This window comes from Oncorhynchus kisutch, linkage group LG18 (genome assembly GCF_002021735.2).
Source record: "Oncorhynchus kisutch isolate 150728-3 linkage group LG18, Okis_V2, whole genome shotgun sequence".
In the NCBI taxonomy this organism is placed as follows: Eukaryota; Metazoa; Chordata; class Actinopteri; order Salmoniformes; family Salmonidae; genus Oncorhynchus; species Oncorhynchus kisutch.
In genome coordinates this window covers 5,918,737-5,939,726 of record NC_034191.2, presented here as the reverse complement: position 1 = coordinate 5,939,726, position 20,990 = coordinate 5,918,737, and the positions used below count along the sequence as shown (strand labels likewise).

The 20,990-nt window shown below is 47.6% G+C and overlaps 1 protein-coding gene across 1 annotated transcript in view; it reads left to right on the top strand.

The window, feature by feature from the left end:
- Positions 1–20,990, top strand: part of LOC109879675 (T-lymphoma invasion and metastasis-inducing protein 1) — a 129,468-nt gene that overhangs the window by 94,747 nt on the left and 13,731 nt on the right. Inside the window, exons 17-24 of the mRNA XM_031796303.1 lie at positions 6,945–7,145; positions 9,191–9,259; positions 10,462–10,587; positions 11,326–11,434; positions 13,677–13,856; positions 15,431–15,549; positions 19,180–19,288; positions 19,669–19,727. Coding sequence (XP_031652163.1) covers positions 6,945–7,145; positions 9,191–9,259; positions 10,462–10,587; positions 11,326–11,434; positions 13,677–13,856; positions 15,431–15,549; positions 19,180–19,288; positions 19,669–19,727 — 972 coding nt within the window. The remainder of the gene's footprint in view (positions 1–6,944; positions 7,146–9,190; positions 9,260–10,461; positions 10,588–11,325; positions 11,435–13,676; positions 13,857–15,430; positions 15,550–19,179; positions 19,289–19,668; positions 19,728–20,990) is intronic.

The following is a 20,990-nucleotide window of genomic DNA, read 5'->3' as shown; positions in this document are numbered from 1 at the left end:
GAGACGTGTGTTGCTTCTACATGGTATACGCGGTGTGGATTTCAGGAAGACGAGAGCTGATGTGACGTCACTCCTAATCAGAGACGTGTGTTGCTTCTACATGGTATACGCGGTGTGGATTTCAGGAGGACGAGAGCTGATGTGACGTCACTCCTAATCAGAGACGCCTGTTGCTTCTACATGGTATACGCGGTGTGGATTTCAGGAGGACGAGAGCTGATGTGACGTCACTCCTAATCAGAGACGCCTGTTGCTTCTACATGGTATACGCGGTGTGGATTTCAGGAGGACGAGAGCTGATGTGACGTCACTCCTAATCAGAGACGCCTGTTGCTTCTACATGGTATACGCGGTGTGGATTTCAGGAGGACGAGAGCTGATGTGACGTCACTCCTAATCAGAGACGCCTGTTGCTTCTACATGGTATACGCGGTGTGGATTTCAGGAGGACGAGAGCTGATGTGACGTCACTCCTAATCAGAGACGCCTGTTGCTTCTACATGGTATACGCGGTGTGGATTTCAGGAGGACGAGAGCTGATGTGACGTCACTCCTAATCAGAGACGCCTGTTGCTTCTACATGGTATACGCGGTGTGGATTTCAGGAGGACGAGAGCTGATGTGACGTCACTCCTAATCAGAGACGCCTGTTGCTTCTACATGGTATACGCGGTGTGGATTTCAGGAAGACGAGAGCTGATGTGACGTCACTCCTAATCAGAGACGCCTGTTGCTTCTACATGGTATACGCGGTGTGGATTTCAGGAAGACGAGAGCTGATGTGACGTCACTCCTAATCAGAGACGCCTGTTGCTTCTACATGGTATACGCGGTGTGGATTTCAGGAGGACGAGAGCTGATGTGACGTCACTCCTAATCAGAGACGCCTGTTGCTTCTACATGGTATACGCGGTGTGGATTTCAGGAGTACGAGAGCTGATGTGACGTCACTCCTAATCAGAGACGCCTGTTGCTTCTACATGGTATACGCGGTGTGGATTTCAGGAAGACGAGAGCTGATGTGACGTCACTCCTAATCAGAGACGCCTGTTGCTTCTACATGGTATACGCGGTGTGGATTTCAGGAAGACGAGAGCTGATGTGACGTCACTCCTAATCAGAGACGCCTGTTGCTTCTACATGGTATACGCGGTGTGGATTTCAGGAGGACGAGAGCTGATGTGACGTCACTCCTAATCAGAGACGCCTGTTGCTTCTACATGGTATACGCGGTGTGGATTTCAGGAAGACGAGAGCTGATGTGACGTCACTCCTAATCAGAGACGCCTGTTGCTTCTACATGGTATACGCGGTGTGGATTTCAGGAAGACGAGAGCTGATGTGACGTCACTCCTAATCAGAGACGCCTGTTGCTTCTACATGGTATACGCGGTGTGGATTTCAGGAGGACGAGAGCTGATGTGACGTCACTCCTAATCAGAGACGCCTGTTGCTTCTACATGGTATACGCGGTGTGGATTTCAGGAAGACGAGAGCTGATGTGACGTCACTCCTAATCAGAGACGCCTGTTGCTTCTACATGGTATACGCGGTGTGGATTTCAGGAGGACGAGAGCTGATGTGACGTCACTCCTAATCAGAGACGCCTGTTGCTTCTACATGGTATACGCGGTGTGGATTTCAGGAGGACGAGAGCTGAGCGTCTCAAAGAGAACTCTCTCTCTAGAATTCTACCAATTTATTTTTTTGTATATATTTTTTAATTTTTTTAAATATATATTTTTCCCATCTTTTCAATGAGAAACTATTTTGAATTGGATCAGATAGTTGTGTTGTAACTGTTGCCAAGTAATGACATTAATAACATACATGGTCCACCAACAGTAGAAAATGTAAACAGAAAGCCCTTAAATTGGTGAAATAAGCCAATCAAATCAATTGATGAGAGAATAGTTAAATTAACTTAAACTGACACAGTGGCGTGTAGCAGGAAGGTCTGAATGCCTTTTAATCACGAGGTCGTGAGTTCAAATCCCAGGTGAGGACCTATTGAATCATAATTACTGTATAAATGAAGATGCACAATGTAATAGTGTATGTCAAATATAAAAGTTGAAAACACTGTGCTAAAAGCACTGTGTATGTGTGAGTGTCCCTGATCTTGCCGGCAAACAAAAAGAGCTCGTACTGGATCAGTGGTTCACCAATCAGGGCCTTGATGGGCCTGGTAACAGTAACCAGGCGTGATTGGTTCACCAATCAGGATCTTGATGGGCTTGGTAACAGTAACAAGGCGTGATGTGGTTCACCAATCAGGGCCTTGATGGGCCTGGTAACAGTAACCAGGCGTGATGTGGTTCACCAATCAGGGCCTTGATGGGCCTGGTAACAGTAACCAGGCGTGATGTGGTTCACCAATCAGGATCTTGATGGGCTTGGTAACAGTAACAAGGCGTGATGTGGTTCACCAATCAGGGCCTTGATGGGCCTGGTAACAGTAACCAGGCGTGATGTGGTTCACCAATCAGGGCCTTGATGGGCCTGGTAACAGTAACCAGGCGTGATGTGGTTGACCAATCAGGGCCTTGATGGGCTTGGTAACAGTAACCAGGTGTGATGTGGTTCACCAATCAGGATCTTGATGGGCCTGGTAACAGTAACAAGGCGTGATGTGGTTCACCAATCAGGGCCTTGATGGGCTTGGTAACAGTAACAAGGCGTGATGTGGTTCACCAATCAGGGCCTTGATGGGCTTGGTAACAGTAACAAGGCGTGATGTGGTTCACCAATCAGGGCCTTGATGGGCTTGGTAACAGTAACAAGGCGTGATATGTATATATATATTTGGTGGGGGGGGGGTTACCTAGCAACAATGACAAGAAGTTGCATGTGAGGAATCTTAGATGACTTGTTTCAGCTAGATTGTTCTGGTTCTTGTTGTCTTGTTTTGAGGTGTTTTGACTGATGTCAAGTCTATGGCAAAAAATGTGATAGCGAGCTAACCAACAACTGTAACAATGTATTTGAGAGACAAGTGCTCATTTTGAAAATGTTTTCTATTAACATTGGAGACGAAGTATATTGACATGTTGTCAATGATCTAAGCCAGCCCCGTCTGTTTTGCCCCGTAGTGTCAACGATCTAAGCCAGCCCCGTCTGTTTTGGCCCGTAGTGTCAACAATCTAAGCCAGCCCCGTCTGTTTTGCCCCGTAGTGTCAACGATCTAAGCCAGCCCCATCTGTTTTTCCCCGTAGTGTCAACGATCTAAGCCAGCCCCGTCTTATTTGGCCCGTAGTGTCAACAATCTAAGCCAGCCCCGTAGTGTCAATGATCTAAGCCAGCCCCGTAGTGTCAACGATCTAAGCCAGCCCCGTAGTGTCAACGATCTAAGCCAGCCCCGTAGTGTCAACGATCTAAGCCAGCCCCGTAGTGTCAACGATCTAAGTCAGCCCTGTCTGTTTTGCCCTGTAGTGTCAACGATCTAAGCCAGCCCTGTCTGTTTTGCCCCATAGTTGAGCACTCGCCAGTTTTGTTGCTTATCAACCAACCCGTCTATTTCTGCCCTAAGTGAAGATATCCCAACAATGCACATCAACAGGAGGTGTGTATGTATTGTTTTGGTTTTTGATGATCTGAAGGGATCAATACACCAACAATCAGGAAGACACAGGGGAAGAGAGAGATCAATACACCAGCCATCAGTAGGAGGAAGACACAGGGGAAGAGAGAGATCAATACATCAGCCATCAGTAGGAGGAAGACACAGGGGAAGAGAGAGATCAATACATCAGCCATCAGTAGGAGGAAGACACAGGGGAAGAGAGAGATCAATACACCAGCCATCAGTAGGAGGAAGACACAGGGGAAGAGAGAGATCAATACATCAGCCATCAGTAGGAGGAAGACACAGGGGAAGAGAGAGATCAATACATCAGCCATAAGTAGGAGGAGGACACAGGGGAAGAGAGAGATCAATACATCAGCCATCAGTAGGAGGAAGACACAGGGGAAGAGAGAGATCAATACATCAGCCATCAGTAGGAGGAAGACACAGGGGAAGAGAGAGATCAATACATCAGCCATCAGTAGGAGGAAGACACAGGGGAAGAGAGAGATCAATACATCAGCCATAAGTAGGAGGAAGACACAGGGGAAGAGAGAGATCAATACACCAGCCATCAGTAGGAGGAAGACACAGGGGAAGAGAGAGATCAATACATCAGCCATCAGTAGGAGGAAGACACAGGGGAAGAGAGAGATCAATACATCAGCCATCAGTAGGAGGAAGACACAGGGGAAGAGAGAGATCAATACATCAGCCATCAGTAGGAGGAAGACACAGGGGAGGAGATCAATACATCAGCCATCAGTAGGAGGAAGACACAGGGGAAGAGAGAGATCAATACATCAGCCATCAGTAGGAGGAAGACACAGGGGAAGAGAGAGATCAATACATCAGCCATCAGTAGGAGGAAGACACAGGGGAAGAGAGAGATCAATACATCAGCCATCAGTAGGAGGAAGACACAGGGGAGGAGAGAGATCAATACATCAAAAGAGATGCGACAGAAAGAGAAAAGGAGAAGGAGACTGACTGTTATGACAGGCCAAAAATAGACAGAAGTTCAAATTATCCATTCTCCCACGCCTCTTCTCCCTCTCCTGTCCTTTCTCCAATCCTGCCTCTCACCTCTCCCCTCCTCTCCTCTCGTCCGTTTGTTTTGATATTCTTTGTGGGTCTGTGTGATCTGTGGGAAATAATGGGGTCATACATTTGGCAGGAGGTGAGGAAGTGTAGCTCAGTTTCCACCTCATTTTGTGGGCAGTGTGCATATAGCCTGTGTTCTCTTGAGAGCCAGGTCTGTCTGTTTGCTACGGCAAGGCAATGCTCACGGAGTCTGTACATAGTCAAGGATTTTCTTTAATTTGGTGTCAGTCACAGTGGTCAGGTATTTTGCCACGGTGTACTCTCTGTTTAGGGACAGATATCACTCCAATATGCACTGTTTCTTTGGTTGATTGGTTGATTGTCAAATAGTTATCTTTCTGCTTTCCCGTGATGTGGTTGAGTGTAATTGTGTTGCTGTCCTGTGGTGTCTGTCTGTGAACAGAGCCCCCGGGGTTCTGTGGTGTCTGTTTGTGAACAGAGCCCCCGGGGTTCTGTGGTGTCTGTTTGTGAACAGAGCCCCCGGGGTTCTGTGGTGTCTGTTTGTGAACAGAGCCCCCGGGGTTCTGTGGTGTCTGTTTGTGAACAGAGCCCCCGGGGTTCTGTGGTGTCTGTTTGTGAACAGAGCCCCCGGGGTTCTGTGGTGTCTGTTTGTGAACAGAGCCCCAGGACCAGCTTTTTAAGGGGGCTCAGGTTCATCTTTCTGTAGGTGAGGGCTTTGTGGTGGAATGTGTGGGCATTGCTTCCTTTTAGGTGGTTGAAGAATTTAACAGTTATTTTCTGGATTTTGATGATTAGTGGGTATAGTCCTAATTCTGCCCTGCTCTGCATTGTTTGGGCTTTTCCGTTGTACACAAAGTATATTTTTGCACAATTCTGCATGCATCAATTGGGTGTGTGTCCCATTTTGTCTATAATTGGTTGATGTGTGGAACCCCACACCTCACAACCAACAATGGGTTAAACAACTGATTCAAGTATTTATTTTTTTACTAGATCCTAATTGGGATGTTGAATTTTATGTTCCTTTTGATGGCATAGAAGGCCCATCTTGCCTTGACTCTTTAGATCTTTCATAGCTATTTTTTTTAAATTTCTATCTTTATTTAACTAGGCAAGTCAGTTAAAGAACTAATTCTTATTTTCAATGACGGCCTAGGAACAGTGGGTTAACTGCCTGTTCAGGGGCAGAATGACAGATTTGTACCTTGTCAGCTCGGGGGTTTGAACTTGCAACCTTCCGGTTACTAGTCCAACGCTCTAAACACTAGGCTACCCTGCCGTCCCTATGTTGAAGTTACCTGTGGGGTTGATGTTTAGGAGGTAGGTGTAATTCTTTGTGTGCTCTAAGGCAACAGTGCCTAGATAGAATTTGTTTTTGTGGTATTAGCAACTAGAACTTCTTTGGAACACTCTCTTACTATGATTCACTGACAGGTCTGACAGAATCTGTGCAGAAGATTCTAGGTGCTCCTGTTGGTGCTGCTCAGTTGGTAGGGACAGAAGCACCAGATCATCGGCAAACGTTTCCTAGTCCAGTGAGGTGAGGCCGAGTGCTGCAGACTGTTTGGGGGGGGGGGGGGGGGGGGGGGGCGTTAAGCTGCATCCCTGTCCTAACCCCATGGCCCTGAGGAAAGAAATCTGTGTGTTTCTTGCCAATTAAAAATTCTCTGCTCTCACTTCCCTCTCTCCTCTCCATCCCTCTCTCTACTTCTTTCATCTCACTATCTCTCTCTCAATCTCTATCTCTCTCTCGATCTCTCATCTCTCTCCTCTCATCTGTCTCTCACTCCGTCTGTCTCTCTCATCTCTCATTCTTGCTCCTCTCCATCCATCCACCATCTCTCTCTCTACCTCTCTCATACCTTTCCTCTTCTCCTCTCGATTCCTCTCTCTCTCTACCTCTCCATCTCTCCTCTTCCGCTCTCTCTCTACATCTCTCCTCTCATCCCACCCTCTCTCTCTCTCCTCTCGATTCCTCTCTCTACCTCCATCCATCCCTCCTCTTCCGCTCTCTCTACATCTCTCGATTCCTCTCTCTACATCTCTCCTCTCATCCTTCTTCCGCTCTCTCTCTACATCTCTCATCCCACCCTCTCCTCTCTCTCTCTCTCTCCCTCTCCCTCTTATCACCCTCTGTCCCTCCCTCGATCTCTCATCTCTCTCCTCTCATCTGTCTCTCACTCTGTCTCTCTCCCTCGTTCTCGCTCCTCTCCATCCATCCACCATCCATCTCTCTATCTCTCTCTCTACCTCTCCCTATTTCTTTCTCTCCCTGCCTCTCTCTTGCCCTCTCTCTCTCTACCTCTCTCTGTAGAGTACAGAGCAGGTCGCAGCATTCTGCCGCAGTCTCCATGATATGAATCCGTCTGAGTGTGCCACGACCTCCTCATCCCCCAGCCTGGACTCGCCCTTCCGTCCCCCTGCCACCGGCACCGCCAGCCGCCAGCTCTCCGACGCCGACAAGCTACGCAAAGTAATCTGTGAGCTGGTGGAGACGGAACGCACCTATGTCAAAGTCAGTAACAGCAGTACTACATCTCTGCTGTGTGTTTGGTGTTTGTGGGGGAAGGGGGTCGGGGGGGTGTTTGTGGGGGAAGGGGGTCGGGTGTGTTTGTGGGAGAAGGGGGTTGGGGAGGTGTTTGTGGGAGAAGGGGGTCGGGGAGGTGTTTGTGGGAGAAGGGGGTCGGGGGGGTGTTTGTGGGAGAAGGGGGTCGGGGAGGTGTTTGTGGGAGAAGGGGGTCGGGGGGGTGTTTGTGGGAGAAGGGGGTCGGGGGGGTGTTTGTGGGAGAAGGGGGTCGGGGGGGTGTTTGTGGGAGAAGGGGGTCGGGGGGGTGTTTGTGGGAGAAGGGGGTCGGGGGGGTGTTTGTGGGAGAAGGGGGTTGGGGGTGTTTGTGGGAGAAGGGGGTCGGGGGGGTGTTTGTGGGAGAAGGGGGTCGGGGAGGTGTTTGTGGGAGAAGGGGGTCGGGGGGTGTTTGTGGGACAAGGGGGTCGGGGGGTGTTTGTGGGAGAAGGGGGTCGGGGGGTGTTTGTGGGAGAAGGGGGTCGGGGATGTATTTGTGGGAGAAGGGGGTCGGGGGGGTGTTTGTGGGAGAAGGGGGTCGGGGGGGTGTTTGTGGGAGAAGGGGGTCAATACGTATGTAATCTGATCTAACTAGAAACAGACCTCAATACGTATGTAATCTGATCTAACTAGAAACAGATCTCAATACGTATGTAATCTGATCTAACTAGAAAGAGGGATATTAAATATCCCTATATATGTATATAATATATATGTAATCTGATCACCAAGCTGGAGTGGTATTGAAACGCCTTCTATGCCAGGAGAAACTCTACCTGCTCCAATGCATTGTGCTAACTGTAAAGTTTGGTGGAGGAGGAATAATGGTCTGGGGCTCATGATTCAGGCTAGGCCCCTTTGTTCCAGTGAAGGGAAATCTTAACGCTACAGCATACAATGACATTCTGCACGATTCTGTGCTTCCAACTTTGTGGCAACAGTTTGGGGAAGGCCATTTCCTGTTTCAGCATGACAATGCCCCCGTGCACAAAGCGAGGTCTGTACAGACATGGTTTGTCGAGATCGGTGTAGAAGAACTTGACTGGCCTGCACAGAGCCCTGACCTCAACCCCATCGAACCCATTTGGGATGAATTGGACCACTGACTGCGAGCCAGGCCTAATCGCCCAACATCAGTGCCGACCTCACTAATGCTCTTGTGGCTGAATGGAAGCAAGTCCCCACGGCAATGTTCCAACATCTAGTGGAAAGCCTTCCCAGAAGGGTGGAGGCTGTTATAGCAGCAATGTACCAACATCTAGTGGAAAGCCTTCCCAGAAGAGTGGAGGCTGTTATAGCAGCAATGTTCCAACATCTAGTGGAAAGCCTTCCCAGAAGGGTGGAGGCTGTTATAGCAGCAATGTACCAACATCTAGTGGAAAGCCTTCCCAGAAGGGTGGAGGCTGTTATAGCAGCAATGTACCAACATCTAGTGGAAAGCCTTCCCAGAAGAGTGGAGGCTGTTATAGCAGCAAAGTGGGGACCAACTCCATATTAATGCCCATGATTTTGGAATGAGACGTTCGACGAGCAGGTGTCCACATACTTTTGGTCATGTAGTGTATTTATCTGATCTAAGTAGAAACAGAGATATCGTGAAGGAGATATCGTGACGGAGATATCGTGACGGAGATGTCATAATACACCAAACAAACTCAGTCAGTGTGAGACCCAGAGAATAAAGGATGTGTATATATGTGTGTACATGTGATTAGGAACAGTGTTATTTTAATTCAACACTGTGCGTGCCAGTTTATAGTACCTCTTGAGGACTTAATGACTTGTTGTCATAAGTGTGTTTTAAGCCAGAGTGTTTTCTATTCTCCCTCTCCGTGGGTGTACATATCCATGAGATGACATCCACCACCCCAATCAACGGTTGGTGTGTGTGTGTGTGTGTGTGCGTGTATGTGTCTGCACTATCCCATTCAATGGGTGTTTGAGCGTGTGTGTGAGTCTAGCACTTTAATCAAATCTGAATATCACTCTTTGTCTTGCAGGATCTCAATTGTCTCATCGGGAGGTACTTAACCCCACTGCAGAAGGAGACGTGCCTCACTCAGGATGAGGTATGATACACGGTGGGAGAGGGAGAGGTACTGACATTCCTCACTCAGGATGAGGTATGATACACGGTGGGAGAGGGAGAGGTACTGACATGCCTCACTCAGGATGAGGTATGATACACGGTGGGAGAGGGAGAGATACTGACGTGCCTCACTCAGGATGAGGTATGATACACGGTGGGAGAGGGAGAGGTACTGACGTGCCTCACTCAGGATGAGGTATGATACACGGTGGGAGAGATACTGACGTGCCTCACTCAGGATGAGGTATGATACACGATGGGAGAGATACTGACGTGCCTCACTCAGGATGAGGTATGATACACGGTGGGAGGGGGAGAGATACTGACGTGCCTCACTCAGGATGAGGTATGATACATGGTGGGAGAGATACTGACGTGCCTCACTCAGGATGAGGTATGATACACGGTGGGAGAGATACTGACGTGCCTCACTCAGGATGAGGTATGATACACGGTGGGAGAGATACTGACGTGCCTCACTCAGGATGAGGTATGATACATGGTGGGAGAGGGAGAGGTACTGACGTGCCTCACTCAGGATGAGGTATGATACACGGTGAGAGGGGGAGAGATACTGATGTGCCTCACTCAGGATGAGGTATGATACATGGTGGGAGAGGGAGAGATACTGACATGCCTCACTCAGGATGAGGTATGATACATGGTGGGAGAGGTACTGACGTGCCTCACTCAGGATGAGGTATGATACATGGTGAGAGAGGGAGAGGTACTGGTGCTGCCTTTTTAAATGTCTTTGGTGCTAAAAACATGTTTTTTCATAGAATGGCTGTTGCGTAATCATGTACAGACTGTACTGTGTGTGAGAGGAAGGGCGAGAGGAAGAGCGACTAGGAGGAGGTTTTAGATGAGAGAACAGACAGGGATAACTATGAGGCTGAGACTGGAACACAGATGGTTTCGGTGCTTTTAATAGGATCGCCTCACTTCAACACCCTCACTACTTGCGGCCCAAATGGCTCCCTATCTACTATCAAGTGCACTACTTTTGACCAGGGCTCATAGGGCTCTCATCAAAAGTAGTGCTCTATATAGAGAATATGATGTCATTTGGGATGCAGCCCCCCCCCCCCCCCCTCTCACTGTAATAAGGCACTTGAGTTGTAATTAGTTGATTATATTGTGAAATAATATATTTCCCTCCTTCCTTTTGTGCGGCTCCAGCTGGACATTCTGGTTGGGAACCTGCCTGAGATGGTTGAGTTCCAGGTGGAATTCCTGAAGACTCTAGAAGACGGGACCAGATTGGTCCCAGACCTGGAGAAGCTGGAGAGAGTGGACCAGTTCAAGGTACAAAATAGCAGCCTGCCTGGATCGACGAAATAGCAGCCTGCCTAGATGACAAAATAACAGCCTGCCTAGATTACAAAATAACAGCCTGCCTAGATTACAAAAGAACAGCCTGCCTAGATTACAAAAGAACAGCCTGCCTAGATTACAAAAGAACAGCCTGCCTAGATTACAAAAGAACAGCCTGCCTAGATTACAAAAGAACAGCCGGCCTAGATTACAAAAGAACAGCCGGCCTAGATTACAAAAGAACAGCCTGCCTAGATTGCAAAAGAACAGCCTGCCTAGATTACAAAAGAACAGCCTGCCTAGATTACAAAAGAACAGCCTGCCTAGATTACAGCCTGCCTGGTTCGAGGACAGAAATCTATCAACTGACTGTCAAACCTACATCTACCATTTTAATTGCCTGGCCACTACCAAAACACATTGTTTAACCACGATTCTCTCCTCTCCATTAACTGTCCTCCGCTACCAAAACACATGGTTTAACCACGACTCTCTCCTCTCCATTAACTGTCCTCCGCTACCAAAACACATGGTTTAACCACGACTCTCTCCTCTCCATTAACTGTCCTCCGCTACCAAAACACATGGTTTAACCACGACTCTCTCCTCTCCATTAACTGTCCTCCGCTACCAAAACACATGGTTTAACCACGACTCTCTCCTCTCCATTAACTGTCCTCTGCTACCAAAACACATTGTTTAACCACGACTCTCTCCTCTCCTTGTCAGAAAATCCTCTTTTCTCTAGGAGGTTCCTTCCTGTACTATGCAGATCGGTTTAAGATCTACAGTGCGTTCTGCGCCAGCCACACCAAAGTCCCTAAGGTGCTCGTAAAGGGTGAGTTAAACACAGTTGGTGCGTGGTTTGTGTGTGTGTGTGTGTGTGTTATGTGTGTGTGTGTCCTAGCTGCTTGTAAAGGGTGTATATATGACAGTTCGAACCTGAACTATTTCCTTCCTGGCACCTCTGGTGTTTCCACTGACCCACCCTGCACTACAGAGAGATGGGCTCGTGTCCCACGTGCCAGCATGTGGGGGGGCAGGTAGCCTAGTGGTTCGAGTGTTGGACTTGTAACCGGAAGGTTACAAGTTCAAATCCCCGAGCTGACAAGGTACAAATCTGTCGTTTTGCACCTTGAACAAGGCAGTTAACCCACTGTTCCTAGACCAGTTAACCCACTGTTCCTAGACCAGTTAACCCACTGTTCCTAGACCAGTTAACCCACTGTTCCTAGACCAGTTAACCCACTGTTCCTAGACCAGTTAACCCACTGTTCCTAGACCAGTTAACCCACTGTTCCTAGACCAGTTAATCCACTGTTCCTAGACCAGTTAACCCACTGTTCCTAGACCAGTTAATCCACTGTTCCTAGAGCATCATTGAAAATAAGAATTTCTTCTTAACTGAAATAAAGGTACATTTAAAAAAAATATTCCCTACGTAGTGCCCCACTTTTGACCATTCCCTACGTAGTGCCCCACTTTTGACCATTCCCTACGTAGTGCCTTACTTTTGACCATTCCCTACGTAGTGCCCTACTTTTGACCATTCCCTACGTAGTGCCTTACTTTTGACCATTCCCTACGTAGTGCCCTACTTTTGACCATTCCCTACGTAGTGCCCTACTTTTGACCATTCCCTACGTAGTGCCCTACTTTTGACCATTCCCTACGTAGTGCCCTACTTTTGACCATTCCCTACGTAGTGCCTTACTTTTGACCATTCCCTACGTAGTGCCCTACTTTTGACCATTCTCTATGGGCCCTGGTGACTTCAGAAAAGTATTCATACCCCCTTTTGACTTATTCCACATTTTTGTTGTTACAGCCCTGAATTCAAAGGGATTAAATAGATGTTTCTCTCTCACTCATCGACAAACAATACTCCATAATGACAGTGAAAACATGTTTCTAACAATGTGTGTGCAAAACGGAGTATAGAAAAATATATCTAATTTACATATGTATTCACAGTCAACGCATGTTAGAAAACCTTTTGACGGCGATTTACAGCTGTCTGTCTTCCTGGTATCTAAGTGCTTTGAACACCTGTATTGTGCATTATTTTCCTGTTATTATTATTGCTAGACAACCATTTTCAAGTTTTGCCATAGATTTGCAAGTCGATTTAAGTCAAAACTGTAACTCGGCTACTCAGGAACATTCACTGCCTTCTTGGTAAGCAACTCCAGTGTAGATGTGGCCTTGTGATTTAGGTTATTGTCCTTCTGAAAGGTGAATTCATCTCCCAGTGTCTGGTGGAAAAGCAGACTGAACCAGGTTTTCCCTCTAGGATGTTGCCTGTCCTTAGATCCATTCGGTTTATTTTTTATCCTGAAAAACTCACCAGTCCTTAACGATTACAAGCATACCCATAACATGATGCAGCCACCACTATGCATGTAAACATGGAGAGTGGTACTCGGTAATGTATTGGATTTGCCCCTAAACATAACATTTGTATTCAGGAACTAAATCTAAATCGCTCTGCCACATGTTTTGCAGTATTACTTTAATTCCTTGTTGGTATATATTTATTCTGTACGGGATTCCTTTTTCATTCTGTCATTTAGGTTAGTATTGTGGAGTAACTATAATGTTGTTGACCAATCCTCAGTCTTCTCCTATCACAGTCATCAAACTCCGTAACTGTTTTAAAGACACCATTGGCCTCATGTTGAAATCCCTGAGCGGTTTCCTTCTTCTCCGGGCAACTGAGTTAGGAAGGACACCTGTATCTTTGTAGTGACTGGGTGTATTGATACACCATCCACAGTGTTGAATGACCTCTTCATAGCTATAACATTATGTGTTTCTTAGGACAGTGTTGAATGACCTCTTCATAGCTACAACAGAATGTGTTGGCTGTGTATTAAAGTCTCCTCTGCTTCCAGCTAAGACAGAAGAGAAAGTGTTGTTCTTGTATGGCCTTTATTAACAGATCACATAACAGTATGGTACCAGCAGACAGTCAGGGGGCTTCTTTCTGTTGGATCTTATTCCATTGTCCAGCTCTTCTGAAACGTTTGGAGGTTACCTGTGTAAACCCCCCCCCCCCCCCCCCCTCTCATTGCATCTAGCTAAGACCGATGCAGACTTCAAGGCGTTTCTGGAAGAGAGGAACCCGAAACAGCAACACTCATCAACCCTGGAGTCCTACCTGATCAAACCCATTCAGAGAGTTCTGAAGTACCCACTACTACTGAGAGAGCTGTACTCACTGACGGACCCTGATAGTGAAGAACACTATCACCTGAATGGTAAGGAAGGAGGAGGGAGGGAGGGAGGGGTGTGTCCTATAGTACCCACTACTACTGAGAGAGCTGTAGGAGGAGGGAGGGAGGGAGGGAGGGAGGGAGGGAGGGAGGGGTGTGTCCTATAGTACCCACTACTACTGAGAGAGCTGTAGGAGGAGGGAGGGAGGGAGGGTGTGTCCTATAGTACCCACTACTACTGAGAGAGCTGTAGGAGGAGGGAGGGAGGGAGGGGTGTGTCCTATAGTACCCACTACTACTGAGAGAGCTGTAGGAGGAGGGAGGGAGGGAGGGTGTGTCCTATAGTACCCACTACTACTGAGAGAGCTGTAGGAGGAGGGAGGGAGGGGTGTGTCCTATAGTACCCACTACTACTGAGAGAGCTGTAGGAGGAGGGAGGGAGGGAGGGGTGTGTCCTATAGTACCCACTACTACTGAGAGAGCTGTAGGAGGAGGGAGGGAGGGAGGGTGTGTCCTATAGTACCCACTACTACTGAGAGAGCTGTAGGAGGAGGGAGGGAGGGGTGTGTCCTATAGTACCCACTACTACTGAGAGAGCTGTAGGAGGAGGGAGGGAGGGGTGTGTCCTATAGTACCCACTACTACTGAGAGAGCTGTAGGAGGAGGGAGGGGTGTGTCCTATAGTACCCACTACTACTGAGAGAGCTGTAGGAGGAGGGAGGGAGGGGTGTGTCCTATAGTACCCACTACTACTGAGAGAGCTGTAGGAGGAGGGAGGGAGGGAGGGGTGTGTCCTATAGTACCCACTACTACTGAGAGAGCTGTAGGAGGAGGGAGGGGTGTGTCCTATAGTACCCACTACTACTGAGAGAGCTGTAGGAGGAGGGAGGGAGGGAGGGGTGTGTCCTATAGTACCCACTACTACTGAGAGAGCTGTAGGAGGAGGGAGGGAGGGGTGTGTCCTATAGTACCCACTACTACTGAGAGAGCTGTAGGAGGAGGGAGGGAGGGAGGGGTGTGTCCTATAGTACCCACTACTACTGAGAGAGCTGTAGGAGGAGGGAGGGAGGGAGGGGTGTGTCCTATAGTACCCACTACTACTGAGAGAGCTGTAGGAGGAGGGAGGGGTGTGTCCTATAGTACCCACTACTACTGAGAGAGCTGTAGGAGGAGGGAGGGAGGGGTGTGTCCTATAGTACCCACTACTACTGAGAGAGCTGTAGGAGGAGGGAGGGAGGGGTGTGTCCTATAGTACCCACTACTACTGAGAGAGCTGTAGGAGGGAGGGAGGGGTGTGTCCTATAGTACCCACTACTACTGAGAGAGCTGTAGGAGGAGGGAGGGGTGTGTCCTATAGTACCCACTACTACTGAGAGAGCTGTACTCACTGACGGACCCTGACAGTGAAGAACACTATCACCTGAATGAGGGAGGGAGTGAGGGAGTGAGGGAGGGAGGGAGTGAGGGAGGGAGGGAGGGAGGGGGGGAGGGAGGGAGGGAGGGAGGTATATGTGACAATAAATATACATTTGAAAATATATATTATTATTTTATCAATGGGAAGCAGAAGGCTTAGGTTTAGTATAATAGTGTTCCTCTTCTCTCTACATCCTGTCCAGTTGCTATGAAGGCCATGAACAAGGTGGCCAGTCACATCAATGAGATGCAGAAGATCCACGAGGAGTTTGGGTTGGTGTTTGACCAGCTCATAGCGGAGCAGAGTGGAGACAAGAAAGAGGTGCGTTGTTGTTGGAAGTCTCCTCATGTTCTGTGGTATCCAGACAGGTACTGTGTTGTTGGAAGTCTCCTCATGTTCTGTGGTATCCAGACAGGTACAGTGTTGTTGGAAGTCTCCTCATGTTCTGTGGTATCCAGACAGGTACAGTGTTGTTGGAAGTCTCCTCATGTTCTGTGGTATCCAGACAGGTACAGTGTTGTTGGAAGTCTCCTCATGTTCTGTGGTATCCAGACAGGTACAGTGTTGTTGGAAGTCTCCTCATGTTCTGTGGTATCCAGACAGGTACAGTGTTGTTGGAAGTCTTCTCATGTTCTGTGGTATCCAGACAGGTACAGTGTTGTTGGAAGTCTCCTCATGTTCTGTGGTATCCAGACAGGTACAGTGTTGTTGGAAGTCTCCTCATGTTCTGTGGTATCCAGACAGTTACAGTGTTGTTGGAAGTCTCCTCATGTTCTGTGGTATCCAGACAGGTACAGTGTTGTTGGAAGTCTCCTCATGTTCTGTGGTATCCAGACAGGTACAGTGTTGTTGGAAGTCTCCTCATGTTCTGTGGTATCCAGACAGGTACAGTGTTGTTGGAAGTCTCCTCATGTTTTGTGGTATCGAGACAGGTACAGTGTCGTTGGAAGTCTCCTCATGTTCTGTGGTATCCAGACAGGTACAGTGTTGTTGGAAGTCTCCTCATGTTCTGTGGTATCGAGACAGGTACAGTGTTGTTGGAAGTTTCCTCATGTTCTGTGGTATCGAGACAGGTACAGTGTTGTTGGAAGTCTCCTCATGTTCTGTGGTATCCAGACAGGTACAGTGTTGTTGGAAGTCTCCTCATGTTCTGTGGTATCCAGACAGGTACAGTGTTGTTGGAAGTCTCCTCATGTTCTGTGGTATCCAGACAGGTACAGTGTTGTTGGAAGTCTCCTCATGTTCTGTGGTATCCAGACAGGTACAGTGTTGTTGGAAGTCTCCTCATGTTCTGTGGTATCCAGACAGGTACAGTGTTGTTGGAAGTCTCCTCATGTTCTGTGGTATCCAGACAGGTACAGTGTTGTTGGAAGTCTCCTCATGTTCTGTGGTATCGAGACAGGTACAGTGTTGTTGGAAGTCTCCTCATGTTCTGTGGTATCGAGACAGGTACAGTGTTGTTGGAAGTCTCCTCATGTTCTGTGGTATCCAGACAGGTACAGTGTTGTTGGAAGTCTCCTCATGTTCTGTGTTATCGAGACAGGTACAGTGTTGTTGGAAGTCTCCTCATGTTCTGTGGTATCCAGACAGGTACAGTGTTGTTGGAAGTCTCCTCATGTTCTGTGGTATCCAGACAGGTACAGTGTTGTTGGAAGTCTCCTCATGTTCTGTGGTATCCAGACAGGTACAGTGTTGTTGGAAGTCTCCTCATGTTCTGTGGTATCCAGACAGGTACAGTGTTGTTGGAAGTCTCCTCATGTTCTGTGGTATCCAGACAGGTACAGTGTTGTTGGAAGTCTCCTCATGTTCTGTGGTATCCAGACAGGTACAGTGTTGTTGGAAGTCTCCTCATGTTCTGTGGTATCGAGACAGGTACAGTGTTGTTGGAAGTCTCCTCATGTTCTGTGGTATCCAGACAGGTACAGTGTTGTTGGAAGTCTCCTCATGTTCTGTGGTATCGAGACAGGTACAGTGTTGTTGGAAGTCTCCTCATGTTCTGTGGTATCCAGACAGGTACAGTGTTGTTGGAAGTCTCCTCATGTTCTGTGGTATCCAGACAGGTACAGTGTTGTTGGAAGTCTCCTCATGTTCTGTGGTATCCAGACAGGTACAGTGTTGTTGGACGTCTCCTCATGTTCTGTGGTATCCAGACAGGTACAGTGTTGTTGGACGTCTCCTCATGTTCTGTGGTATCCAGACAGGTACAGTGTTGTTGGAAGTCTCCTCATGTTCTGTGGTATCCAGACAGGTACAGTGTTGTTGGAAGTCTCCTCATGTTCTGTGGTATCCAGACAGGTACAGTGTTGTTGGAAGTCTCCTCATGTTCTGTGGTATCCAGACAGGTACAGTGTTGTTGGAAGTCTCCTCATGTTCTGTGGTATCCAGACAGGTACAGTGTTGTTGGAAGTCTCCTCATGTTCTGTGGTATCCAGACAGGTACAGTGTTGTTGGAAGTCTCCTCATGTTCTGTGGTATCCAGACAGGTACAGTGTTGTTGGAAGTCTTCTCATGTTCTGTGGTATCCAGACAGGTACAGTGTTGTTGGAAGTCTCCTCATGTTCTGTGGTATCCAGACAGGTACAGTGTTGTTGGAAGTCTCCTCATGTTCTGTGGTATCCAGACAGGTACAGTGTTGTTGGAAGTCTCCTCATGTTCTGTGGTATCCAGACAGAGGTACAGTGTTGTTGGGAGTCTCCTCATGTTCGCCAGGTGTGTCTGTGGTATCAGTGGCTGTGTAGTTCAAATTACACCCTATTTGCTACACACTACTTATTTTGAAAAGGGCCAAAGCTCTGGTCTGAAGTAGTGCACTAAATAGGGAATAGGGTGCCATAGCTCTGGTCTAAAGTAGTGCACTAAATAGGGAATAGGGTGCCATAGCTCTGGTCTAAAGTAGTGCACTAAATAGGGAATAGGGTGCCATAGCTCTGGTCTAAAGTAGTGAACTAAATAGGGAATACGGTGCCATAGCTCTGGTCTAAAGTAGTGCACTAAATAGGGAATAGGGTGCCATAGCTCTGGTCTAAAGTAGTGCACTAAATAGGGAATAGGGTGCCATAGCTCTGGTCTAAAGTAGTGCACTAAATAGGGAATAGGGTGCCATAGCTCTGGTCTAAAGTAGTGCACTAAATAGGGAATAGGGTGCCATAGCTCTGGTCTAAAGTAGTGCACTAAATATGGAATAGAGTGCCATAGCTCTGGTCTAAAGTAGTGCACTAAATAGGGAATAGGGTGCCATAGCTCTGGTCTAAAGTAGTGCACTAAATAGGGAATAGGTCGTTGGAGAATTTCCCAGAGTATGTTGAGGGATTGGATTGCTGTAACATTGGTGTGTTGTTATTGTAGCATGGTTGTGTTGTAACATAGTTGTAACATGGGTATGTTGTAACATGGGTGTGTTGTAACATAGTTGTAACATGGGTATGTTGTAACATGGGTGTGTTGTAACATAGTTATGTTGTAACATGGGTATGTTGTAACATGGGTGTGTTGTAACATAGTTGTAACATGGGTATGTTGTAACATGGGTGTGCTGTAACATGGGTGTGCTGTAACATGGGTGTGTTGTAACATGGGTGTGTTGTAACATGGTTGTGTTGTAACATGGTTGTGTTGTAACATGGCTGTAACATGGGTGTTGTAACATGGCTGTAACATGGGTGTTTTAACATGGCTGTGTTGTAACATGGGTGTAACATGGCTGTGTTGTAACATGGGTGTAACATGGTTGTAACATGGCTGTAACATGGTTGTAACATGGCTGTGTTATAACATGGGTGTAACATGGTTGTGTTGTAACATGGTTGTGTTGTAACATGGGTGTAACATGGCTGTGTTGTAACATGGGTGTAACATGGTTGTGTTATAACATGGGTGTAACATGGTTGTAACATGGCTGTAACATGGCTGTGTTATAACATGGGTGTAACATGGTTGTGTTGTGTGTTGTAGGTTGCTGATCTGTCGATGGGTGACTTGCTGCTCCACACCAGCGTAGCCTGGATCAACCCTCCCTCCTCCCTGGGCAAATGGAAGAAAGAACCCCAACTGGCTGCATTCAGTACGTTAAGGGCAATACCTAGTGTGCATCTGATGTGGCCTTCTCAGAACCATGTAGCTCTCAGAACCATGTAGCTAATGGGGTTCTAGTTCTAGAATGGGACAAAGCTACTTAGAACCTTCTCTAGATCACTCTTAAGATGGCTGTCTGTTACATAAGGGGATACATGTACCACTCTGTCTAATGACATAGACTGTGTCCCCTATTCCTGTTATAGTGCACTACTTTTGACCACAGACAATTTGGGACTGAGTGCAAGCCCGATCACTCCAATTAACATAATACTGTATTATGGTAGCTTATTTCATGTATTTGAAACGTATTACATAGACAGTGAAATCTTTCTGCTACCCCCTTCCATCGTCCTCTTCATGGTTCAGTCTTCAGGACAGCCGCAGTGTTTGTGTGTAAGGATGGATCCAAGCAGAAGAAGAAAATGGTAAGTTCCGTCTCTTAACACAACCAAACCTTTCAACCATAGTTTCTCTGAATTCTAACCTCGATATTCCATTCCCATCAAGTGGTTCTAATTTATTTGGCTTTGTTGAAGCATCACTTCCATACCTAGTCCACTGGGTCAGTGGTACCTTCCATAACTAGTCCAGTGTTACCTTCTATAACTAGTCCAGTGTTACCTTCCATAACTAGTCCACTGGGTCAGTGGTACCTTCCATACCTAGTCCACTGGGTCAGTGTTACCTTCCATAACTAGTCCACTGGGTCAGTGTTACCTTCCATACCTAGTCCAGTGTTACCTTCCATAACTAGTCCAGTGTTACCTTCCATAACTAGTCCACTGGGTCAGTGTTACCTTCCATAACTAGTCCAGTGGTACCTTCCATACCTAGTCCACTGGGTCAGTGGTACCTTCCATACCTAGTCCAGTGTTACCTTCCATAACTAGTCCAGTGTTACCTTCCATAACTAGTCCACTGGGTCAGTGGTACCTTCCATAACTAGTCCACTGGGTCAGTGTTACCTTCCATACCTAGTCCAGTGTTACCTTCCATAACTAGTACAGTGTTACCTTCCATAACTAGTCCACTGGGTCAGTGTTACCTTCCATAACTAGTCCAGCGGTACCTTCCATACCTAGTCCACTGGGTCAGTGGTACCTTCCATACCTAGTCCACTGGGTCAGTGGTACCTTCCATAACTAGTCCAGTGGGTCAGTGGTACCTTCCATACCTAGTCCAGTGGGTCAGTGGTACCTTCCATACCTAGTCCACTGGGTCAGTGTTACCTTCCATATCTAGTCCAGTGGTACCTTCCATAACTAGTCCAGTGGGTCAGTGTTACCTTCCATAACTAGTCCAGTGTTACCCTCCATACCTAGTCCACTGGGCCAGTGGTACCTTCCATACCTAGTCCACTGGGCCAGTGGTACCTTCCATACCTAGTCCACTGGGCCAGTGGTACCTTCCATACCTAGTCTAGTGGGCAAGTGGTACCTTCCATACCTAGTCCACTGGGTCAGTGGTACCTTCCATAACTAGTCCAGTGTGTCAGTGGTACCTTCCATACCTAGTCCAGTGTTACCTTCCATACCTAGTCCACTGGGCCAGTGGTACCTTCCATAACTAGTCCACTGGGTCAGTGTTACCTTCCATACCTAGTCCACTGGGCCAGTGGTACCTTCCATAACTAGTCCAGTGGGTCACTGGTACCAGTTGATGAATTGTAAAAGGCATATCACACAGCC